The sequence below is a fragment of the Callospermophilus lateralis genome, chromosome 13 (genome assembly GCF_048772815.1).
Source record: "Callospermophilus lateralis isolate mCalLat2 chromosome 13, mCalLat2.hap1, whole genome shotgun sequence".
NCBI classification, from domain to species: Eukaryota; Metazoa; Chordata; class Mammalia; order Rodentia; family Sciuridae; genus Callospermophilus; species Callospermophilus lateralis.
The window spans coordinates 66,568,059-66,588,278 of record NC_135317.1 but is presented as its reverse complement, the minus strand read 5'-3'; the positions used below and the strand labels follow the sequence as shown (position 1 = coordinate 66,588,278).

The window sequence follows — 20,220 nt, the reverse complement described above, 5'->3', positions numbered from 1 at the left end:
GCCAATGGCTTCAGAGAATGATTTTCTCTGTCTCCATACATCCTTCCTCCTGCCTTTCGGTGAGTTTGGGTGTCAAAAAGCAAATCTTATCACAGGTGATAAACTTAGCAGCAGTGCTAATGTTTCACTCTTTCAAGGGAAAGAAAAGTCATATACTTTGCAACCAGTCACTAAAATTCCTGAAAGTTTCTAAAATTCTCTTTCGGCTACTCTGCAATACTTCTCATCTATCTTTTCGACTTCCAGTTATATGCATTCTCTTAACAGCAACCCTCCAGAGTCTAGATAAATGATGAACTAGCATTCAGTTTTACTGCCTTTATGTTATGTTTATCACTTGTAGCATAATAGACCTTGTTCTTTACATTTTATTCATCACTGATAATACAAGATTTCACTCCAATGAGTAACAATACACTTTTATACCCCAACACAGGAAAGTAATCAGCATTTAAGATTATTCGGGGGTGGGGGTATGCTTTGAATATCTGATAATTGATCTAGAAAGGAAACATTTTAATGCAAACCTGACTGTCTAAATTTCATGAGGTTTTCATTTCAAACCACTGAACCTGAGCACATGTACTGCTATATACACTAATATTTGTAGTCATGGCATAAGGTCATACTTAAGTAATAATTAGTTGACACAACAGAAAAAAGTAGGAGTATGATTAATTGGTTGATCCATTATTAATCAATCACGTAACTAAGGATCACAGGGGTAAAGTGAGTTGAAGAGTGACTAGTCAAAACCTTTCATATCATAAATGAAAAAAACAAGGATTGCCATTGTTCTCAGATGAAGTGGACAATCTGGTCATATGGTTAACTCTGCTTACCATCACTGTGACTGACCTTCTGCAGAAGACCAACATTCACTAGAATATACATCAGCCATAAAGAACAAATCTCTAACTATGATGGTGATTGATCCAAAGGATCATCGGGTATTATACCCTAATTCTGCAACCTTCAGAAAATAAATGTTCATACTAAATAGAAAATGAATTTGTAATAACCAAATTAAAGTGTTCATCTAAATAGCCAACTTTGGATTTCTCTCCACACATAATAACTTGGAAAAATATATAGCCTGTGTTTACTATAGCATGATAGCTACAGTCTCTAAGAAGAGCTATAACTCGCTAACAATTTTCCTGATTTATGTTTGAAAACATACAGGGCATGAAATGATTTCTGCAACCTTACATTTTCCTCAAGAACACTAGTGAGCAGAAAATGTAGTCCAAAAATCATGTGGGCTTGCTTGTTACATCTCCTTTTTCAATAGAAATAGGTGATGACCAATTATATATACTCTACCAAAAGAAATATCATTAGATTATTTTCCCCCTTAAAGGAGGAGAGACGAAACAACACAGGACAAGAAGAAGAAAAAATAAGGAAAAGTGGAAGAAAAGGAAGAAACTCTAATAAAAGAATCTATTTTCATATAATGCTTACATTTCCTTTTTGAGAAAGTACAATAAATCCAGCGTATGGATGATATACGGTTATAAACTGTAACTCACTATACAAATGTTACTTATTCTTGCTGGTATTTAACATATATGAAAATGTGCTTCACAATCTATAATTGTGCTAATAAAATAGGTATTTGTGAATATAAATTATACTGGCCATAAAATCAGCCTTATTAATCTAATATATCTTAGAGCGAGACCAAATTTAAATGAACCACTTTGGTAACATAGATAGCTGAAAACACTGTTTATCTTACCATGTAAGTGTCTCTCAGAACAGGAATACAAGTTTTGCTATGCTTCATATCCTGTTGGCAGTCTGCATTTCGATCTTTAAAACAGTAAAAAATGTTGTCAGATATGCAGATTTTCCAAGTTAAATAATTTGTTTAAGGAAAGTAAATTAATGTGTTAGTATCCTTTTTTATAGTCCTATTCAGAGTTTGGAGGGACTTTGGGGAGGGATAGGTTCCCATATTGGGGATCAAACCCAAAGCCTCATTATGTACTAGACAAGCAAAGTATCCCTGAGCCACATCCCAAGGATATTTATTGTAGCAGACTGACATCTGAACCAGCCATAAGTATCCATAAGCAAATAAAATAACTTTGAATTGCCAGTGTCCTTCATTTTATCACAGTTTTGTCAAAAACAACTGTCTTTGGTGGTAACCATGAACAACACATCCTCCACCATAGAACTATAAATAAAGGCCTGATTTAAAACTATAAGGGACACTTTTCCATAACTACTGATGTTATTAAGAATGTTCTAAATGCACTATTAAATGTCTATATGCATGTCTAAATAGGAAAAGGGGTCTATGCCAGTACTGTACAAGGAGGAGGTGGCCTTGTCCAATTAGAAATAATCAGGGTTGAATAAATGAGTGGTTGCTAATCTCCCAGAAAAAGAAAAGTTCCCTATCTATGTGATAAAGACACAAAGACTTGTAGCATTATTACAGGGATCTTATCACAGCCACATTGTCAGGAATTTTTATTTGTCCAATTCCCTTTATTCTAAGGGACCAGAACCCTGGAGGTATCATATTTCAAAAGCTATGACTTTCTTAAAAGAAGGCCACTTGGGCTCTGGTTCTCCTTAGCCACCACCACCACCCATTCCAGTACAAAATACTATGATAAGTTAGATCCAAAATAACATAAAGAAGATTGCTTCAGAGAAAGATCCTTAAATTCTCCTACAGCACTTCCCCCGAGCCCCACATGACAGCCTGAGAGGGTGAGAGCTGGCTGAACTTCCGCATAATTCCTTGCTCTGAACCTGAAGGTCCACTTACTCTACTGGGATGGCAATACTAACCTGAACCCTGAACTTCGGAGCCATAGTATTTCACAGCTTTAACCAACGGATAACAAAATGACAGGAGAAAACTTCTTTGTTTGCACAGAGGCCGCAGTACATTATTTTGACTTTATAAAAAGATTTTCAATGAATTTAAAAATCACAATATTATGATACTTGGTAATCGTTATTTCAAAACGGCAGTTTCTATTGTTCATGGAGAAATTTCAATAGGTTTTCTCATACCAGTAGTTCAATTGAAAGATTCACCAACTGCTCCCTGGAGAAAACTGAAGATCTGCATTTAAATGGAGATATACTATTTCCAAATGCACAGTACCTAGAAGGCAGATACTGTCAAGGTTTCTTAGTGAGCATAACTCAGATTATATTAGGTGAATTTCAATGCCATAGCTATCCCCATTTCATAGGGTGAGAGTTATTTCTATAACACTCATTTTTCTCTGTGAATTCTTCATAATGTTTGTCCCTAGAAGTTAAAATTAAACCTTGCTCCATAGCAAAGTCCTCACACTAACAACAAGCAATTACTACTGTACATATCATTTCTGATGTGTACGGAAAAAGACCACAGAAGATAGCTCCGCCAGAAATGTTAAATAATTGAAAAGTATAATGACTTAATAGAGTAGTAAGCTTAGTTTACAATGCAGCCAATTTGAAGCCATAAAAATACTGTGTAAAAATTTTATCTTGTGGTTGACCATTACATATCCTATCTATTATTCAAAAGTATCTCAACAGTGTTTTTCTTCATTAATGTGGCTTTTGGCATTTTCCTCAAAATATTTCTATTTCAACAGTTTTCCAACAATTCTGAAACAAATACAAAATTTCTGTATCATATCATAAAGACCCTTCCCTGGTGTGATAATATCTTCAATGTCAAGCTGAAACCAATTTCATAGGTCAATCTGTAAGGCATACTTGAACCTCCCCAAATATGATTTGCTTTGCATTAAACAGAATCAATCAGACATTAAGAAAAAATAAAAAATAAAAGATTGAAGCTACTGGTACTAACACATCTGTAAACAAAAGGACAGCCTCATAAATAACCCCCTTTCCTGTGGCACACTAATCCAGGGATTTCTCTACATTAGAAAATGTCACGGGGCATCAGAAAAGTTTTGCCTGGAGTGTTCTGCTAAGGTGCATAGCATGTCTGCTAAGGAGGAAAAAAAAGAGACACTTAAGATCAATTCCAAACATAAGTCCATTACCTCTGGCAGACTCTCACTAGAATTCTAGCTTCAACTGAAATGTCCCTGTAAACAAGGTTACCAAGCACAGGCCTGGATATTTTTCTCAGCAACACTTTCCTAGGAGCCCCTCAGAGGTCCGTGTGGTGAGTTATACCTTATCTTGCTGCTCTGCCCTTCTCATGCTGATTCAAATTCAGAACTCAAATGAAAGATGAAATATCTTGAAGATCACTTAATATTGAAATACTGTTGCAGTAATAAGTGGTGCTCAGTTGGAGATGGGAACATGGTACTCTCTTGGTAACCTTTTAATTTCTGGAAAAATTGTACAGAATAAATTGAGCCGCACACACATGGAAACCTAATCGATTGATCTGCTCTATTTTGTTATAACACCACCCATCATTCCCTCAGCTCCCCAGGCAATTCCCGTTAAAGACGACCAGCACATTTTAGGACATATCATGCACGAAGACTTAAATGCTATTTTGATTTATTAAAGAAAAAGAACCATCTTTTATCTACATTTATCACCCCAGTCAATGGAGAGTCTGATGTGCAATATGATACCATTCCCAATATATACACATTTAATTCTATGCAAGTTTAAACAGTTACGAGAATTGCTTTAAGAAAAATAACAAAGCCATGCATAACTGACATAGCTGTTTCAAAGATTAGCTAGGCCTGTTTCATTACATAGTTGATGCTTTTCTAGTATGAAGGAAAAGAAACCCCATCAGTGTCACTTCATCTCCATCAGCATCTCTGTGTACCTTCTGTCAGCCACTCCTCAGCTCAGATTTGAGAACTGTTCAAATTTCCCTCTCTTTCTCACAATGACAGAACTGTTTCTCAGGTTGGTTAACTCATTTTGATAACATCAAATCTACTGGACAGGAGGGGGAGGGGGGGAGATCCTGAAACCACTCACCAAGTCCCATCCCCTGCCTCCTTCTAAGACATTTTTCTGCTTCTTTTCTCTTGCCTGCTTCTTTTGAATTTGGGCATTTTCCAAACATACTCCCCTATTTGGTCTTTGGGCAGCATGAGAAACAAGTTTCTCTATAAACTAGACCAAGTCACTCAGCTGCTCTGAAACACACTTCGAAACATCCACAGGTCTCCAGATCTTGACTAAAAGTATTAAGCAGGAGTGTTTTGAAAGTAGTGGGTGGTCATATGTGGACCTAAGGGCTTCTCTGAGCCCATAAGCTGGCTGAAAGCTGGCTGAAAGACTTTCTTCCTCTTTTTTTCTTTCTCTAGTTCTTTTTCATATTTTTATTTTTATTTATTTTTTTTTTTGAGGGGCCTGGATGAGAGGGTGCCTTTTTCAACACTGCCCTCTGGTTTATGTTAGCCAAATCATTTGGTTTCCCTGTGTGTCCCTCTTCCCCCATGGCCACTGGTTCTGATTCTACAACACAAACATAGCAAACGTGCTTCCCTAGCAAAAGCAGATCCATGTGGCAATTCACAACATAACCCAAGCAAGCACAATAAATAAACACATACATAATCATTCCACAACACTGAGGGGGTGGGGGTGGGGGGTGTCTGCAGGCCTTTCCGGACTCATCCAGAATTGCTCATTAAGATTCTGAAAGACTGAAAGACAGAGGGGGGTGCAGCTAGGGAAAGGTTGCCGGAAGAGGAGGGGAGGAGGGGCAGAGTGGAGCTTTGCCCTCTGTGTCTTTCTCTCCCTGAGAATCTCCCATCACCAAACAGGGGTGGGGAGGGGGGCACTCTATCCTGAAGACTCTCTCACACACTTGAGGGGCAGAAGGGAGTGGGTGGTTTGAAATACTTAAATGAGGGTCTGGTGACCTCTGTGCAACTTCAGCGACTCCCTCGGGAAGGTGAAAGGGTTGGGGAGACAGGAGGGAAAGAGGCGTAGAGGACAGGAGGAAGACACCTACAGCAGCTGCAGTCACCAGAAGATTTTCCAGCCCATGACAGCAGTCCTCAACTCCTGGCACCACCCTCTCCCACAAGACCCCTGCCCCACATCCCCTCTCCCCTAACCCCTCCCAGTGCCGGTGCTGAACTCTGCCCTCACTCTTTGCCACTTTACCAAGCACTTAAGTCTCTATCCAGGAAGGGGGATGGGAGGGGTGTTGAAAGAACAAATCTAATTGCAATTAGGATTTATCTGTGTCTCTAGCACACACGCTGACAGTTTTGCAGTCATGGTCAGGCAAGTCTACAAGAGGTGGGCAGTACTTAGGGTTGTGTTATTGAGGGAGGGATTGCTTTTTCTTTTTCTTTTTTTTTTTTTTTTTCCTCCAAGAGACTCTAAGCAAGTGAAGGGGGGAAGGGGGTAGCAATACAGATTTCAACCAGGACTGCAAATAAAGAATGCCCCAGATGCAAATGTCTGTCTCCAGATGTTGATGATAAGGATTTGGAGCAGTTACCTTGGCAGGGTCAGAACTGCAGCAGGTTAATCAGGTGAGTCGTCGGGGATTTTAAAGAAGCCGAAGCCGGTTTCTTTGGCTATGAAAGTCTACAAAACCCCCATGCAGGAACATTGCACATCTTACACACGCCTCCTTTAACTGGGCTCCCACGACCTCAGCAGGAGAGGGGGTGCTGGCCGGCCCGCCGGTGGCAAGGGCACGGCCCCCCGCTCTGCCCCTGCGGGCACGGGGCCGGCCTGGCACCCGGGGTCCGCGTCCCGAGCGGCTGTGCACTCACCGAGCCAGGCTGCGAGGGGCAGAGGGGCGCCCGCGGCTAGCCGGAGCGCTGAGGCGCCTCCCTTTTCTCTTGGTAGCGTCGGTCCGCACTCCCTGTGACCCAGGACGTCATGATGCCTGTCTGTTTTCTCAATGATAACTTGGCAGAAGAAGAGAGAGGCTGCCAGGTTCTCCTCGGGTGGTTACGTGGTATGTGCACGTTTCTGTTTGCATGCGTTTCTCTCTGTTTTTTTTTAAATAAATATCTATATTTAAAAAAAAAAATTCCCGGCACAGTCATGATCTGATCGCATTATTGCGTTTGCATAATTGACGCCTCTGGGTGTGTATATATGTGTGTATGTGCGTGTGATTTTTTTTTCCCCTTTAAATCCTGCTGCTCCTGCTGCCGCCGCAGCCGCTGCAAAAGGAAAGCAAGCATGCGTTCATCTTTTGTCTTTCATTTTACCTTCAGGGTGACACTCAGTACCAACTGCTCCCTTCTGACCGTCGCCAATCCTCGCCTGGGCAAAATAAATTTGAAAAACGTGGGGGGAGGGGAAGGAAGAGCCCCCTGAGCCAGAATGCTGGGGTTTCCATTCTTAGGCGATCGCATCCCAAACCAACCCGACCCACCTCCCACCCTGTAAAACCTTTCTCCCTTCTACCCACCGGGCCCAGGCAGAGAATCGGCACCAAGATAGCGAGGAGCATCCACCCAGGGCCAGACACTCATGTTCGCGGCGTACACTTGCTGACTTGCATGTCTCGGTTGCATTCCCAGTGTGCAGGCCTCTCACAACTGGGGCTATTTTTGTCTCCCAGAGATGTTCTTTAAAGCCTTTTTAAAATGGGGAGGGGAGGGGAGAAGAAACAGAGTAAAGTCCAAGCTTCCATTTGAGGGGCTCTGTGGACACACCATAAAATTTAGGAAGGGGGGCTCCTGGCATCAGACCCACAGGGGAGTTTGGAAGGGCAAAAAGGATAACTAGCTTTTGACTTTTGTACAGTGGCAGGAAAACTTTTTTTTTTTTTTTAATACAAAGATGTTACTGTGGACTATGTACTGAATTTCTCACTTTTATAACTATGTTCTCCAAGATCAGTAGAAAAGGTCTCAAGAACATTCCTTAATATTTATTTCTGCAAAAAATAAGGTATTTTAGATGGTGTGACCACATGATAGGTGAAACACAGATAACTTCTTCTTGTATGTTTACTTCATGTTATTTGTACATTGTCTGGTATTTTTTTGTAACTTCTCTTAATCATAATATTGTGTATTTTACTCACCATGGGTATGTTCCTGATTAAAAAAATATCAAGCACCAGGTTTGGCCAACACTTTACCCTTCTTTATCACTAATTACCCTTTTAGAGTAGCAGAATGGGCTAAGGACTTTCCCCCTCAAACTCCTGCTTGACCTTGATCACCATCACTTATGGGTAAAGTCACAGTTCCACTCTGATTCCAAATTCCTAAAAGATGACAGCAGAAGCCGAGGTTGCAAAATATAAAGTACCAAGGAGAATGTTCAATCTGAAAAGCAGAATGGCTTGAAAGAAAAACTTTTTAACTCATCCAAGATAATCTGCAACTGCTGGGTGTTTAAACATAGTTAACCTTAAATAGGTAAACTATTAGAGAAACTGGCTAAGTTTAATGAAAATAGCAAGTAACTTGTTGGGCCTCTTTGCTTTAGCGTCACAGTCCAAGAATCACTAGCAAATCCCACAGGGAAGACACTGTAATTATGCAAAGGCCAGACAATCAGAATTGGAGAAGAGCCTAGCTGAAGTAGACTAAGAGGGTCAGAGGACTATTGACTAATGGCCAGATCCCAAGACTTGAGCGGTGCCTCTCCACCCTTGACAATTGGACATGGCTCCTCTGCCTCTGCTAATCGGTCTCCTTGGATTGCCACAAGGATGAACTGGTGCAGTCAAGCCCATGCCTAGAGGTTACAAGAGTCAGTGTTTCTAAGAGGGCTAAGGCCTATTCAGAGACCATCTATAGTAACTATCCAAGTAACTATCCAGTTAGTTATCCAGTAACTATCCAAGAGGTACTCGTTAATATTCAATCTTGTTCTTTTTTATTAACCTCAGAACTGGACCCTTAAAGACCCACTGCAAAGGAAAAGAACCACAAAAATGTGACTAACTTTAATCCCCTGAAATCCAATTTCATTTTTTCTTTTCAGACCAAATGCCGTCCCTGCTGTTTGTCACCAATCCACATACCAGTGCAGGCAGCCAAGTGGTTTCCTTCCCCAGGGTGAGATGTCTGAGCAACTAGAAGAGAGCAGAGCACAGTATTCAAGTGCTCCAAAGGTCTGAATAGACACTTTCTAAACTGAGATTCCCTAAATTCAACTCTGCTTAAGAACAGCTCTGTGTTGTTTATTAGAGTTCAGACTCTCAGACTACTTTTAAGTTTTTTTTTTTTTTGGTCTGGCTTCACCTAAAATATAATCATTTAATATTGTTGTAGCTTGTTCAATTTCACTTCCCAACCAAACCAGAGGGCATGAAAATGCTTACTAAGGTATATAGAACACATGGGAAGCAATGTAGTAAACCTTACTGGTGTTCAGAACTTGCGAATCAAATTAAATATCCTTAACAATAAAACAGGAAGACTGTTATTATCTCCTGTTACCTAGGGTACTGAAGCATGGAGAAGTTATATGCTCCAAGGTGCACAGATGGGATTCAAATTCAAGAGCTCTGAGTTCAATCAGTCTTCGGCTTACCTGCCTACCTTCCTATTCAACCTTATTTCCAACTACTGGCATCGTGGACCCTTGGTTCAGTCAGCCTGGCCACCCATTGTCCATCTCACATACCCTGTTAATTCCTACTAGAATGGCATTGCCCAATCATTCAATGCCCTCCTTCTGCCTCTTTAAATTCTATTTGCCAGTCAAATTCTATCCACTGGTCAAGGCCAAGTTCAAATCCTATTTTGCCCACAAAGCTGTTATTTATTATTCTTGGGTTTATCGATCTTTCTCTCTCATTGTTCCACAATGTTCACTATTACGTAGAACATGACGGGTCTCTAATTGTTTCTGAGGTTTCTTTTTCAATCCCTTCTTCACCTCTCAATTCCTTTCTGACAGAAATATGCTTCTCTCTCCCTCTCTCTCTCTCTCTCTCTCTCTCTCTCTCTCTCTCTCTCTCTCTGTCTTTCCCGGTCTGCCTACCACAGTGCCAAGTACAACACTATCTCTCATTAAATAGCTTCTGATACATTAATTGATACACAACTGTGCTTTGTAGAGCTAGGATGCCACTTTTCAATTTGATAAAATTTGAAAGTCTAATGTAACAAAGGCTTTATCCTTTTAACTGAAGAAATTATAAACCTGTTTCTGATGTCCCTAGAAAACAATCAAGTCAGATCGATGACAAAACTATTTAACTGGAGAAGCACATTATGATGAAGAAGAACCTGATGTGGGGGTGAAGAGAGTGAGCAAGTATATAATTGTAGTATTGGGAAAACTATCATAAAATTAATCATTATGGGTTTTTTGGCTGTTATGAGCCTTTGACTGATAAGTTTTTTTTCATTTTCTGAGTTAACTAATGCTTTCTTATTTGAAAGATAAGGAAACAAGTGGGAACTGGTGGCCAGAAGATGTGTGAGTTAGCTCACCTTAGATGGGCTACTGGTCAGCAGTGTGTGACCTCTGCAAATTATTTAACCATGCTGTGCCTCAGTTCTCTGCCTACACAGGATGGAACAGATCTCCAAGTTCCTTGCAATGGCTCAATTAGAATATGACAGAGAGAAAGAGCAAGCAAGAATATTTGGCCCATGGTGGGATTAGTTTTTTGGAGTATACTAGAAAGATTCTAGAGAACTCAGGTAAAATTAGCCAAGTTCATATTCTAATCCACAGTATAGTAAAGGGTAGCTCTGAAAAACTAAGTTCAAATACAAAAGCATAATCAAATTTATATTTTCCCAAAGTGTCCCCGTTAGACAAAATTATTAATAACTATGTGTACCAATAACCTATCATTTCTGCCAAAATGTTGTTAGTCATCATTCATACTTGCCTACATGACCAAATTATTGTATGGACTCAATTTGATATAGGTGAATTCAGTCTGTATTGCCTGATGTCTTCAATTCACAGGTAGTTTGAATTGAATCCTGACACTAGTTGAAGAGCAGAGATCTATCAATGAAGAGACTTAGGAGCTAGAACCTGAAGGGCCCTTTTTGCATATTTCCTTATTGGAACTGATTTCAGTAAGCTTCTCTTTGTGTTCCTTTCCTTATTTATTCTTCTCATTTTATTTAATTTTATTTGTGGTGCTGGGGATTGAACTCAGGGCCTCATACACTTAGATTATCCCAGCCCTCCTTTATTTATTCTTAGGTATTGAATAGTTTGATATCATTCACTTTCTATCCAGGTTTTTGTTGAGGAAAATAATATAGTAGAAATGAAAAGGATGCTATTAATTCAAATAAAATATTATGTCAAATGTGCTTTTTTGTACACCTGAATTAATGTTTCTAAAAGGTTTTGCAAAGTTAGTAGAACATGTGTAGACAAGAATTCAGGTCTTGTTGAGAATCCAAGTTGATTCCTACCACCCTTTACTAGTTAAAGGACCTCACAAAATCCTAGAGCTTGGGATTGCCCTATCCATAATACATTTTTAGATGATGTGATACAGACTCTGGGAAAACAGACAGCTAATCACATCTCAGCAAAAAACAAATTCATTAGAACATTTACTTAAAATAGGAATGTATAACAAATCTCTGACATGGAAATATGAAAATAATTTCATATCAGGCAGGGATCCTCAACCAGGTTTCATGATAGCTGAAACCTGGATATCCATGGATGAGTTACAAAGATCTTGAAATTATAGGCCAAGTGAGCATGTGTATATTGTTCTCAAGAGAAATCCACAACTTTCTTCACATTCCTTTATGACTCCAGGGAGGTTAAAAACAACTGATACAAAAACAACTTATTTTAAATGAACTTAAAAAAAAAAGATACACATTCATTGAAGCCAAATGTCTCACTGGTTACAACATGGATAGTATATAATAATTATCAGTATTCATAATGATGGCCTTGAGACACGATGAAAGCCTCATATCAAAGAAATTCACTTAACTGACAACACGAAAATATAGCAGCCTATTCAAATTATTTGAATACTGAATTGAAATGAGGTTTCTGTTTTCGTCCAAGCTGGTTGGACAATTCTCTGTGTGCTAAGCAAGGTAGATTCATGTAGGAAAATAATCATTGTTTCAAGGAGTAGTTAGGAGTCCACTGCAGCTGAGGTGGCAAAGAATGAGGAGGAAGAACTGGAGGGATATTTGGCAGGGGACTGGAATTCACAGACTTTCATGTCTGGTTTAGTCAACTGAGTTAAATATTATTAAAGAGATAAAAAAAAAAAAGATTAAGAAAATAATGAATTTGGTTTGATATACGTTGGCTTTAAAGTCCTTTGGAACAGCCCAATTCCACCAACCCTGGGAAAGATTAAGAACAGATTTGTGGCTGGAGAAATTTATTTGGAATCAGCAAGCAGTGAATTGGGAAGGGTTAGGCTGGTAAGACACGTGGCAAAAAAAAAAAAAAATTATGATCATAAAAGACTTAGAGTCTTGAGTAAAGTTACAGTTATTTGAATGAGACCTAATTTGCAAAATGTGAAATTATATAACATCCAAGGCAAAATAGTATTAGTGATTTTAAGTATTGGTAGACAGCTGTACTGAAGCATACATTTTGGAAAAGAACAATCCATCTCAGAATTCTACTTCCCCATGAGGTTTTTCTGGAGTTCTTTCAAGACACAGTTTTCCTTTTGAGATACCACTTTCCCTGCCTGGGTACAGAAGGGAGAAAGAGTTTTCCTTGGCAACCAGGTTCAACTGGAAAAAAATAATCAAGATGTCACCTGATGCCACAAGCTACAGACTATGTTTTCATCTCCGTGGACCTGCCAGTTGCTGAAGCAGCAGAGGAAACTCAGTGTCATGGAAAGAACACTAAACTTAGAGTCAGAACCCTCGAGGGTGAGTCTCATTCCTGCTCTTGCTGCAATTGCAACGGTGGCCATTCACCCAACTTCTCCACATCTGGATTTCTTCTGTAGTCCCTGCCCTACTGTCACTGGGTCATGATTTCTACAGCACTGGTTTGGAAATTCCCAAAGGGCTGGCATAAGGGGGTGTAACCACAGCTTCAAAAGTTATCTCTTCTCTGAACTCCTCCACAGTGACACCTCACTGCATCCCCAGTGAAAGCCCCGTGTGGCGGACCCCTCTTTGTCTCCACTGCCATCAACATTCCTATAGTACACTTAGACCAACGAGGCTGTACTCACACTTGAATTTTCCTTACTCTGTCCACTGCTCAGAGGTCTTGGCTGCCTTTACTGTAACAGATGTTTTAGTTATCTTTTGACTTGTAGAGCCCAGCATACAGTAGATGCACTGTAAGTGCTAAATGAATAAACAATTATCAGAGAACACTTGCCTGCACATGTTCCCATTTTGAGAAAATGCTTTAGGCAAGCTGAAAAATGGGAAGTGCTGGGCCAGCCTTACTGATAGGCCACAGACCAGAGTGCTTTGCTCATAAAATTTCTACATTACTCTGTATTGGCCTATAAGTTCCCTTATAATTTCTTATAAGGGAATAAAGGCCTTCTTTTATCAGACTTAAGCTTGAAATGAAAATTCTATTATCACTTCTTCCAAAAAATGTTTACACTGGTTTTATTCGACACTGATATAAACATGCTTCATTTCAGATTTTGCCAGAAAGCTGAGGAAAGAAAATGGGAAAAAATACCATAAACCCATAGGAGGATTCAATGACTGTCAATATCTGGTGGAAAAGACACAGAAGGCACTCCGAATGTCCTGTTTTCAAGTTCCTAAAGAATTTTCTTTAGCCTTCTAGGATTATGTATTTTACCTTCAAAAAGAAATGTGTAATCTTTAAGTATCAGGGTTTGGGGGAGGTTTAAACGAGAAAATGCATACGATGGTACCATGCTTTGTCAAAGTAAACAGCTGATTTTAAAAAAAAAGAAAATTCTCCCAAGTTCATCAGTTTGTAACCATAATAAACTTGTGAGCTTTTCTCTTGGCCATGGCTACAGTTTGGACCTTAAAATATTCCCAAAAGGATCATATGTTGAAGGCTTGGTCCCTCATCTGTTATGCTGGAAAAATGGTAGAACCTTTAAGAGATAAGGCCCAGCAAAAGGAACTTAGGTCACTGGGGACATGCCATTGAAGAAGGTATTAGAACCCTGTCCCCTTCCCTTGCTCTCTCTCTTTTGCTTACTGGCTGCCATGAAGTGAGCAGTCTAGTGCATCTAACACTCCCTCTATGGTGTGCTGCCTGCCCCAGGCCCCCAAATGACAGGCCAACCAACCATGGACTGACACCTCCCAAACTGTGAGTCAAAATAAAGCTGTCCTCTTTTTGAGTTGATTATCCCAGGTGTTTTGTAACAGTAACAAAGTTAACATAGCCAGACTTCTAAAAAGAACACAAGGAGTAACTTATATCAGTAGTTCCCAAACTACTGATACATATAAAATCACTTAGGATGATTTTAAAATTCCGATGCTTGAGTCATACCCCATAGCAATTATTTTAGAAATGCCTGAGGGTAGGAACCAAGCTATAGTACTTTTGAAAAATTTCCACTTGATTCCAGTGTACAGCAAAGTTTGAGCTAATGTGATAAAATGACCTGTGGGTGGCTCATTTAGCAATTGGTGCCTGATGTTAACAGGGTCCAAGTTGAGACTAGTCCAGAGTAGCACAGTTCTTAGCCCTTGCAGAAACCCGTAACTCAAGCCCTTCTCCTTTTCAATGATCCTCTGGTAAAGCTCTTTGTAAATGGACCGTAGACTGAAGAACAATGGATCCACTCATCCCAAGTACTGAAACAGCAAATGAAAAAAAGTACAGGATACACCCATATCTGTAGTACTTTTTCATTTATAAAGTGCTATTGTTATTTAATCTTCACAACAACATTGCATAGTTGGCATTATTATTATTTTTAGATCAAAACAATCAAAAACTAAAAGGGAGGTTCAACTTTCTCTGGGACAAAGTGGCAGATCCAAGGGTTTTACTGAGGCCCAGGACTCCGGAATCCATGCTGTTTACCTGAACCACCCTGCCTGGGAGACCCTACTAACTACCACCCAGCAAGATCACATCCACAGCTGAGAGTGGATGTGGAGCTAGGGTCTAGTTTCTCCAGCATACCTGGAAGGAAGGGAGGAAAGCAAAAGAAGGAAATATGGTTAAATGTTTCTGAATTAAACAGGTTTAATTTTACCAGGCCTTTTCAAATCATTTCATATGCTAACAAGTACTGGAAATGTCTAAAACCTAAAATTTCCAAACTGATTGAATGGGGAAACCCCTTTCTAGCTCACATTTCTCAGGACCAACATCTTAAGGAACACCACTGGAGAACTGTTACAATGGCTTTCCTCGGTTCCTTTCAAACCATGTTCAGTGTCACTCTTTTAGTAGGACCTACCCCCTCCATACCCTATTTAAAACTGAAACATCATCTGTCCCTAGTCCAGTGTTCCCTTCCTACTTCCCTACTTTATTTTTCCCCCATTTCCCTCAACACCTTCAAATACACTTGATATTTACTTATTCATTCCATTTACAGTCTGCCTCATCCCTTATGTCTACAAGCTTCGTGGGAGCAGAACGTTTTCTGGCTGTTATGGTTTATTCATGAAGTGCCCCCCAAAAGCTTGTGAGACTATGCAGAAATGCTCAGAGTGTAATGATTACATTATGAGAGTTGTGACCTAATCAGTGGATTAATCCACCTGTGTGGATTAACTGGGTGAAACTATAGGCAGGTAGGGTATGGCTACAGGAAGAGGGTCACTGGAGAAGATGTGCCTTTGGGGGTTTATATTATGTCCCTGGCGAGAAAAGCGTTCTCTCTGCTTCCTGATTGCCATGTCCTGAGCAGTTTTCCTCTGCCACACCCTTCTACCATGATGTTCTGCCTCACCTAGCTCCATAGCTAGGGAGTTGGCCAACCATCATCTGAACCTGTGAAACCATGAGCTAAACAACTTTTTCTGTATGTTGTTTCTGTCAGGTCTTTTGCTCACAGTAATGAAAAAGCCAACTAAAACACTGACTTTTTTTTTCCACACAGTGTTATCTCCTGTACCTAGAAGAGCAATTGTCACAGAGTAGGTGTTCAGTAAGTGGGTGGTAAATGAATGATTGGCCAAAGAGAAATGCACCATGGGAGAAATTCAAATGAAGGTAATATGTCCATAGTTAGATCCCCTTTAAAAGCACCTTTGTTTTCCAATTCTAGTTAAACCTCATAATGATCTAATTAAGTGGAGAGGATCCCTATCTTACAGAAAAATCAAGTGAGAAAGTGATTCAATCTGTAAGTGGAGCAAAACACTGGTTAAGCAAAAAGATCGTTAAATTAGAATTGATCCTTTTAATTTTCTGTGTAATTATTATGAGATAAAGCATATAGAATGGCTGTTTCCGACAGCAGATGTGAAACCTCACAGAAATGTGGTAAGTCATGAATCGTACAGAGACCTACTAGATCAGCCCAGGGAACTACTGTTTATACACCAAAACCAGACCAAACTGAAATATAAAAATTTAGCAGATCCCTGACATAAAAAAAAAAAAAAGTTAATCATTGAGTGGATTCAGATCTCCATAGGTCGAATCGTATCATGGAAGGCTGTTCCTTAGAATTCTAATGGAAGTCTTTGCTTCAGTTCAGAGCTCTTTTCTGTAAAGGCCAAAGTGCTGTGAACAATTCAAATATAAACAGGGATGATGATGGTCCATCGAGCTCAGAAAATGACCCAATTGATCGATTCCACTCCAAACAGAGAGAGGTAACAATGAAATGGAGAATACATAGTAATAACACTAGATGAATGGTCCGCTCCTCTAGGTTTCCCTTTCTATCCAGAAAAAATCACATTTATGAAGGAAGCTCTTTTAGTAATGAAAGTGGTATTTATTAAATACACCAGAAACTACACATCCAAACTAGCATTTCCCTTCGAAATAGTCACTTGGGGAGGCTACGTAATTACCTCAGTGATCCTGTGATTGCTCTAAACATTTGGGGAATTTCTCTTTTAAAATCACCTTCATAGCTGGTTTAGGACTCATACAGAAAAGCAATATCATTTCTTTATGGCTGTACTTTATATAACGAAAATACCACATTTCAATTCCCAGCAAACTGGGTTGGTCAGTGTTGTAGGTTTCAAACAGGCTGCCCAGCAGATTCTCCCAGGTACATATTAGAAACACAGCATGCCGGGCTGACCCCAATACACTTTGTAGTAAAGTCAGGGCTGGGAAGTGGGAGTCTGTTTTGAATGATCCCTGATACATCCAATTTTTGTTGTGAACTATGGGATAGAGTGCCTGGCTGTTAAGGCAGGGTTTGGTGTCTCAACACTATCCTGAACCTGAACCAGTTAGGATAGTTAAAGACCTCAAAGTCTGAACTTCTAATACCCACGCATTCATCACATATCACCTACGGAACTCTTGCCTTTGGTTTTATAAAGGGGAACCTTTTCTTTCACTGGAGAATGTCAAGGGAATGACTGTGGATGGTTAAGTTCAAAATCATACCCCATTGGAACATCCTCTCTTGCCATGCTGTCTTGACCAATCACATCTTCAACCTTTCATTTGGAGATTGTCCCAGAATAGAGAGGGGAGGTTCTAGAATAAAACTGTCTGAAGTCAAACCCTTACTCATTACTCAATCAGGTGACCTTGGAAAGTTGCTCATCTGCTTTGTGTCTTTGTTTTCCTACCTGTGATATGTATCTACTAATAGTATTTACCTCCTAGGGATGCAGAGAGAATTGAGATAATGTATATACAATGTTTAGTACAGGCTCAACATTTTCAACAAATATTAGCTATTATCATTTTTTATACTTATGTGCTAATGATCCTTAAATCATAAATTCTAGATCTGAAATTACCCTCCTTTCTTAACATTAATACACAGATGCCCAAAATTGCTTTAAGAATTTTGAGACTTCATTTTTGGTTTATGAGATCAAAGTAATGTAAACATTAGCATTTCAAACTGACTGGATTAATTATTTTTGAATTAATTATTGAATTGAATTAATTATTGGCCCAACTTCCCAAATTCTTTTAGCTTCTCAGCTCCTAATCGTGGTTCAAGGTATCATCTGTAGGATTATTCAGTCCTGAAACAAAATTTATCTCAGATTCCTTCTCCTATCTTACTCTACCTCAAACCCACATGCTCTTGTGCACATTAATTATAAAGTCATGTTGATTCTACTTTGACAATTTTTCTTTCCACTCATGTATGTCTGTGTGTATGTTGAACCAACATTTATTAAACCATTACTACATGCCAGGTCAAAACACAGTAGATGCATTAATATAATCTTACAATAATCTTATGAGGTGCTATTTGTTACTTCCATTATAAAGATTTAAAAACTTAGGTGAAAAGAGATTAAGAAATGTGTGGGAGTTCAGCAAATCACTCTGAAGTCAATCCTCAATGTGCCCCAGAGCATTGGTCTTCACTATTATAGAGCATTGCTGCTAAGATTTTTCAAATAATAATAATTAAAATGTGTTGAGTTCTCAATCTGACATATTCTCATAGAAATCCTCTCATATAAATGCTGTTCAAACCCCATTTTGTCTGGGTGCTATGGTGTATGCCTGTAATCCCAGTGACTGGGGAGGCTGAGGCAGGAGGATTCCAAGTTTGAGTCCAGCCTCAGCAATTTGGCAAGGCCTCAAGCAACTTACCAAGACCTTGTTTCAAAAAAAACATAAAAAGGGCTGAGGATGCAGCTCAGTGGTAAAGCTCCCCTGAGTTCAATTCCTCGTATAAAAACAAAAACAAAAAAAAACCCACAACTTTTACAGACAAGAAAATTCCACCCACAGAGTATGAACTACCATTTCTCCAGTTCCGTGTCTCCATTGCCAACTGTCTGACCTAATGAAACTCTCTCCCAGGTCTTCTCTATACCCTCCAAGTTAAAATCTTCCCAACTACTTCACCCTCACATTTCAGAATAACTTCCCTAAATTCAGTCCTTGTCTTTTCTTATTTAACAAATAGGTACTGAAGACCAGCTAATCCATCACTCACACATTCAAGGTAAATCTGACATAGCCTTGGCCTATAAGAAGCCCTTACCGTTTGGGGAAACAGGTAGAATAATAGATAATTCTAGTGTCATGTGAGTCCTATAGAGGTACCCAGGAAAGGGCTTCTAAGGCATCGTGGGGTGAGATGATGGAGGTCAAAGACCACTGAGGACAAGATCAGAGACCTAGAGAGTCAGTCAACCAGGCAGCTGAGGGTGGAGAGATAAGAAGAAGGAAAAAGAGAAAGACTGATTGGAGGTGGAGGGGAAACATGAACAAACACAGAGACTGTTGTAAGTAGGAGACCTTTAAGAAACTCCATGTAAAAATATTCCAAGCCATTCCATGTCAAAGGCCCCAAGAAGCCAGCATGTTTGCTCTGCTCAAGAAATAGCAAACAGTCTCCATGCATCTTCCTTCTGTGGTCAGACTTGGTATAGAAATCTGATTCTCCCAGGCAGAATCAGAAGTGGGACAGGGTGGGGTGCTGGAAATACTGGGAGACGAAAGCAGAGAGCGAAGCCATTGGAGGGTCCTGATCAGAGGAAAAATCTGATATCATGTTTACAAGAACCACTGTTTGCTCTGATCCTGGCTGCTAATACTTTCTGGAAAAACTGTTTCCAGAACAGGACTCTACACTCAAACTATCCTCTAGAGCCCCGATTTTGTTTTGTTTTGGTTTTGGTTTTTGTTTTTTTTTGTTTTTTTCAGTTGTAGATAAACAAACAAACAAAATAAAGTTATTGTATTTATTTATTTGGTGCTGGGGTTCAAACCCAGTGCCTCCCACATGCTAGGCGAGCATTCTACCACTGAGCCCATCCCCTAGAGCGCTGTTCTTTCCACAGCACCTATTCCTTCTGAAGCTCACAAAAAATTCTTACATTTGCTCTTTCATATACTTAACTTTGGCTCAAACAAAATAAAGTACGGCCAAGGTCAAAGATGGAACTACATTGTGTGTCTCCTGTAGCCCATTTAAACAGTGCTGGAATAGACCACACATGGCTGGGAGTATCCCATAGAGTTCTGGTACCCAGTAAGTGTTTAGTCATTTGGAAAAAGTCCAACAGGCTATTGTTTAAAACAAATGAAATCGGAGAGGAGCAAATAGAAATACACCATGGACTTGCAGTCAAAATAGAGAAAGAGGGAAAAAAATCTTAGAGCCTACACTCAGAAAACTTGGCTTCTAGATGTGGCTCCATTACTCAAAATTTAAGGAAAGCTGGAAGAAAATAGTGACAGTCTCTTGTGAAGAGAAGCCACTGTTTTCTCAGTTATAATATA

At 39.6% G+C, this 20,220-nt stretch overlaps 1 protein-coding gene and 1 long non-coding RNA gene across 5 annotated transcripts in view; one reads left to right on the top strand and one right to left on the bottom strand.

Moving 5' to 3' along the window:
* LOC143412244 (uncharacterized) overlaps positions 1–20,220 on the bottom strand; it is a 171,339-nt gene that overhangs the window by 123,792 nt on the left and 27,327 nt on the right. For 2 of the 4 annotated variants that reach the window (XM_076873101.1, XM_076873102.1), the window contains exons 3-4: positions 7,370–7,538; positions 1,745–1,818 (exon numbers count right to left, since the gene is read on the bottom strand). In XM_076873101.1, the coding sequence (XP_076729216.1) occupies positions 1,782–1,818; positions 7,370–7,538 (206 nt within the window). In that variant the 3' untranslated portion in view covers positions 1,745–1,781. The remainder of the gene's footprint in view (positions 1–1,744; positions 1,819–7,369; positions 7,539–20,220) is intronic. The other 2 variants (XM_076873104.1, XM_076873105.1) reach the window with 1 other exon arrangement.
* LOC143412245 (uncharacterized) lies at positions 6,188–9,025 on the top strand. Its single transcript, XR_013092946.1, has 3 exons — positions 6,188–6,473; positions 6,796–6,907; positions 8,902–9,025. It is a non-coding gene; the product is annotated as an uncharacterized LOC143412245 (long non-coding RNA).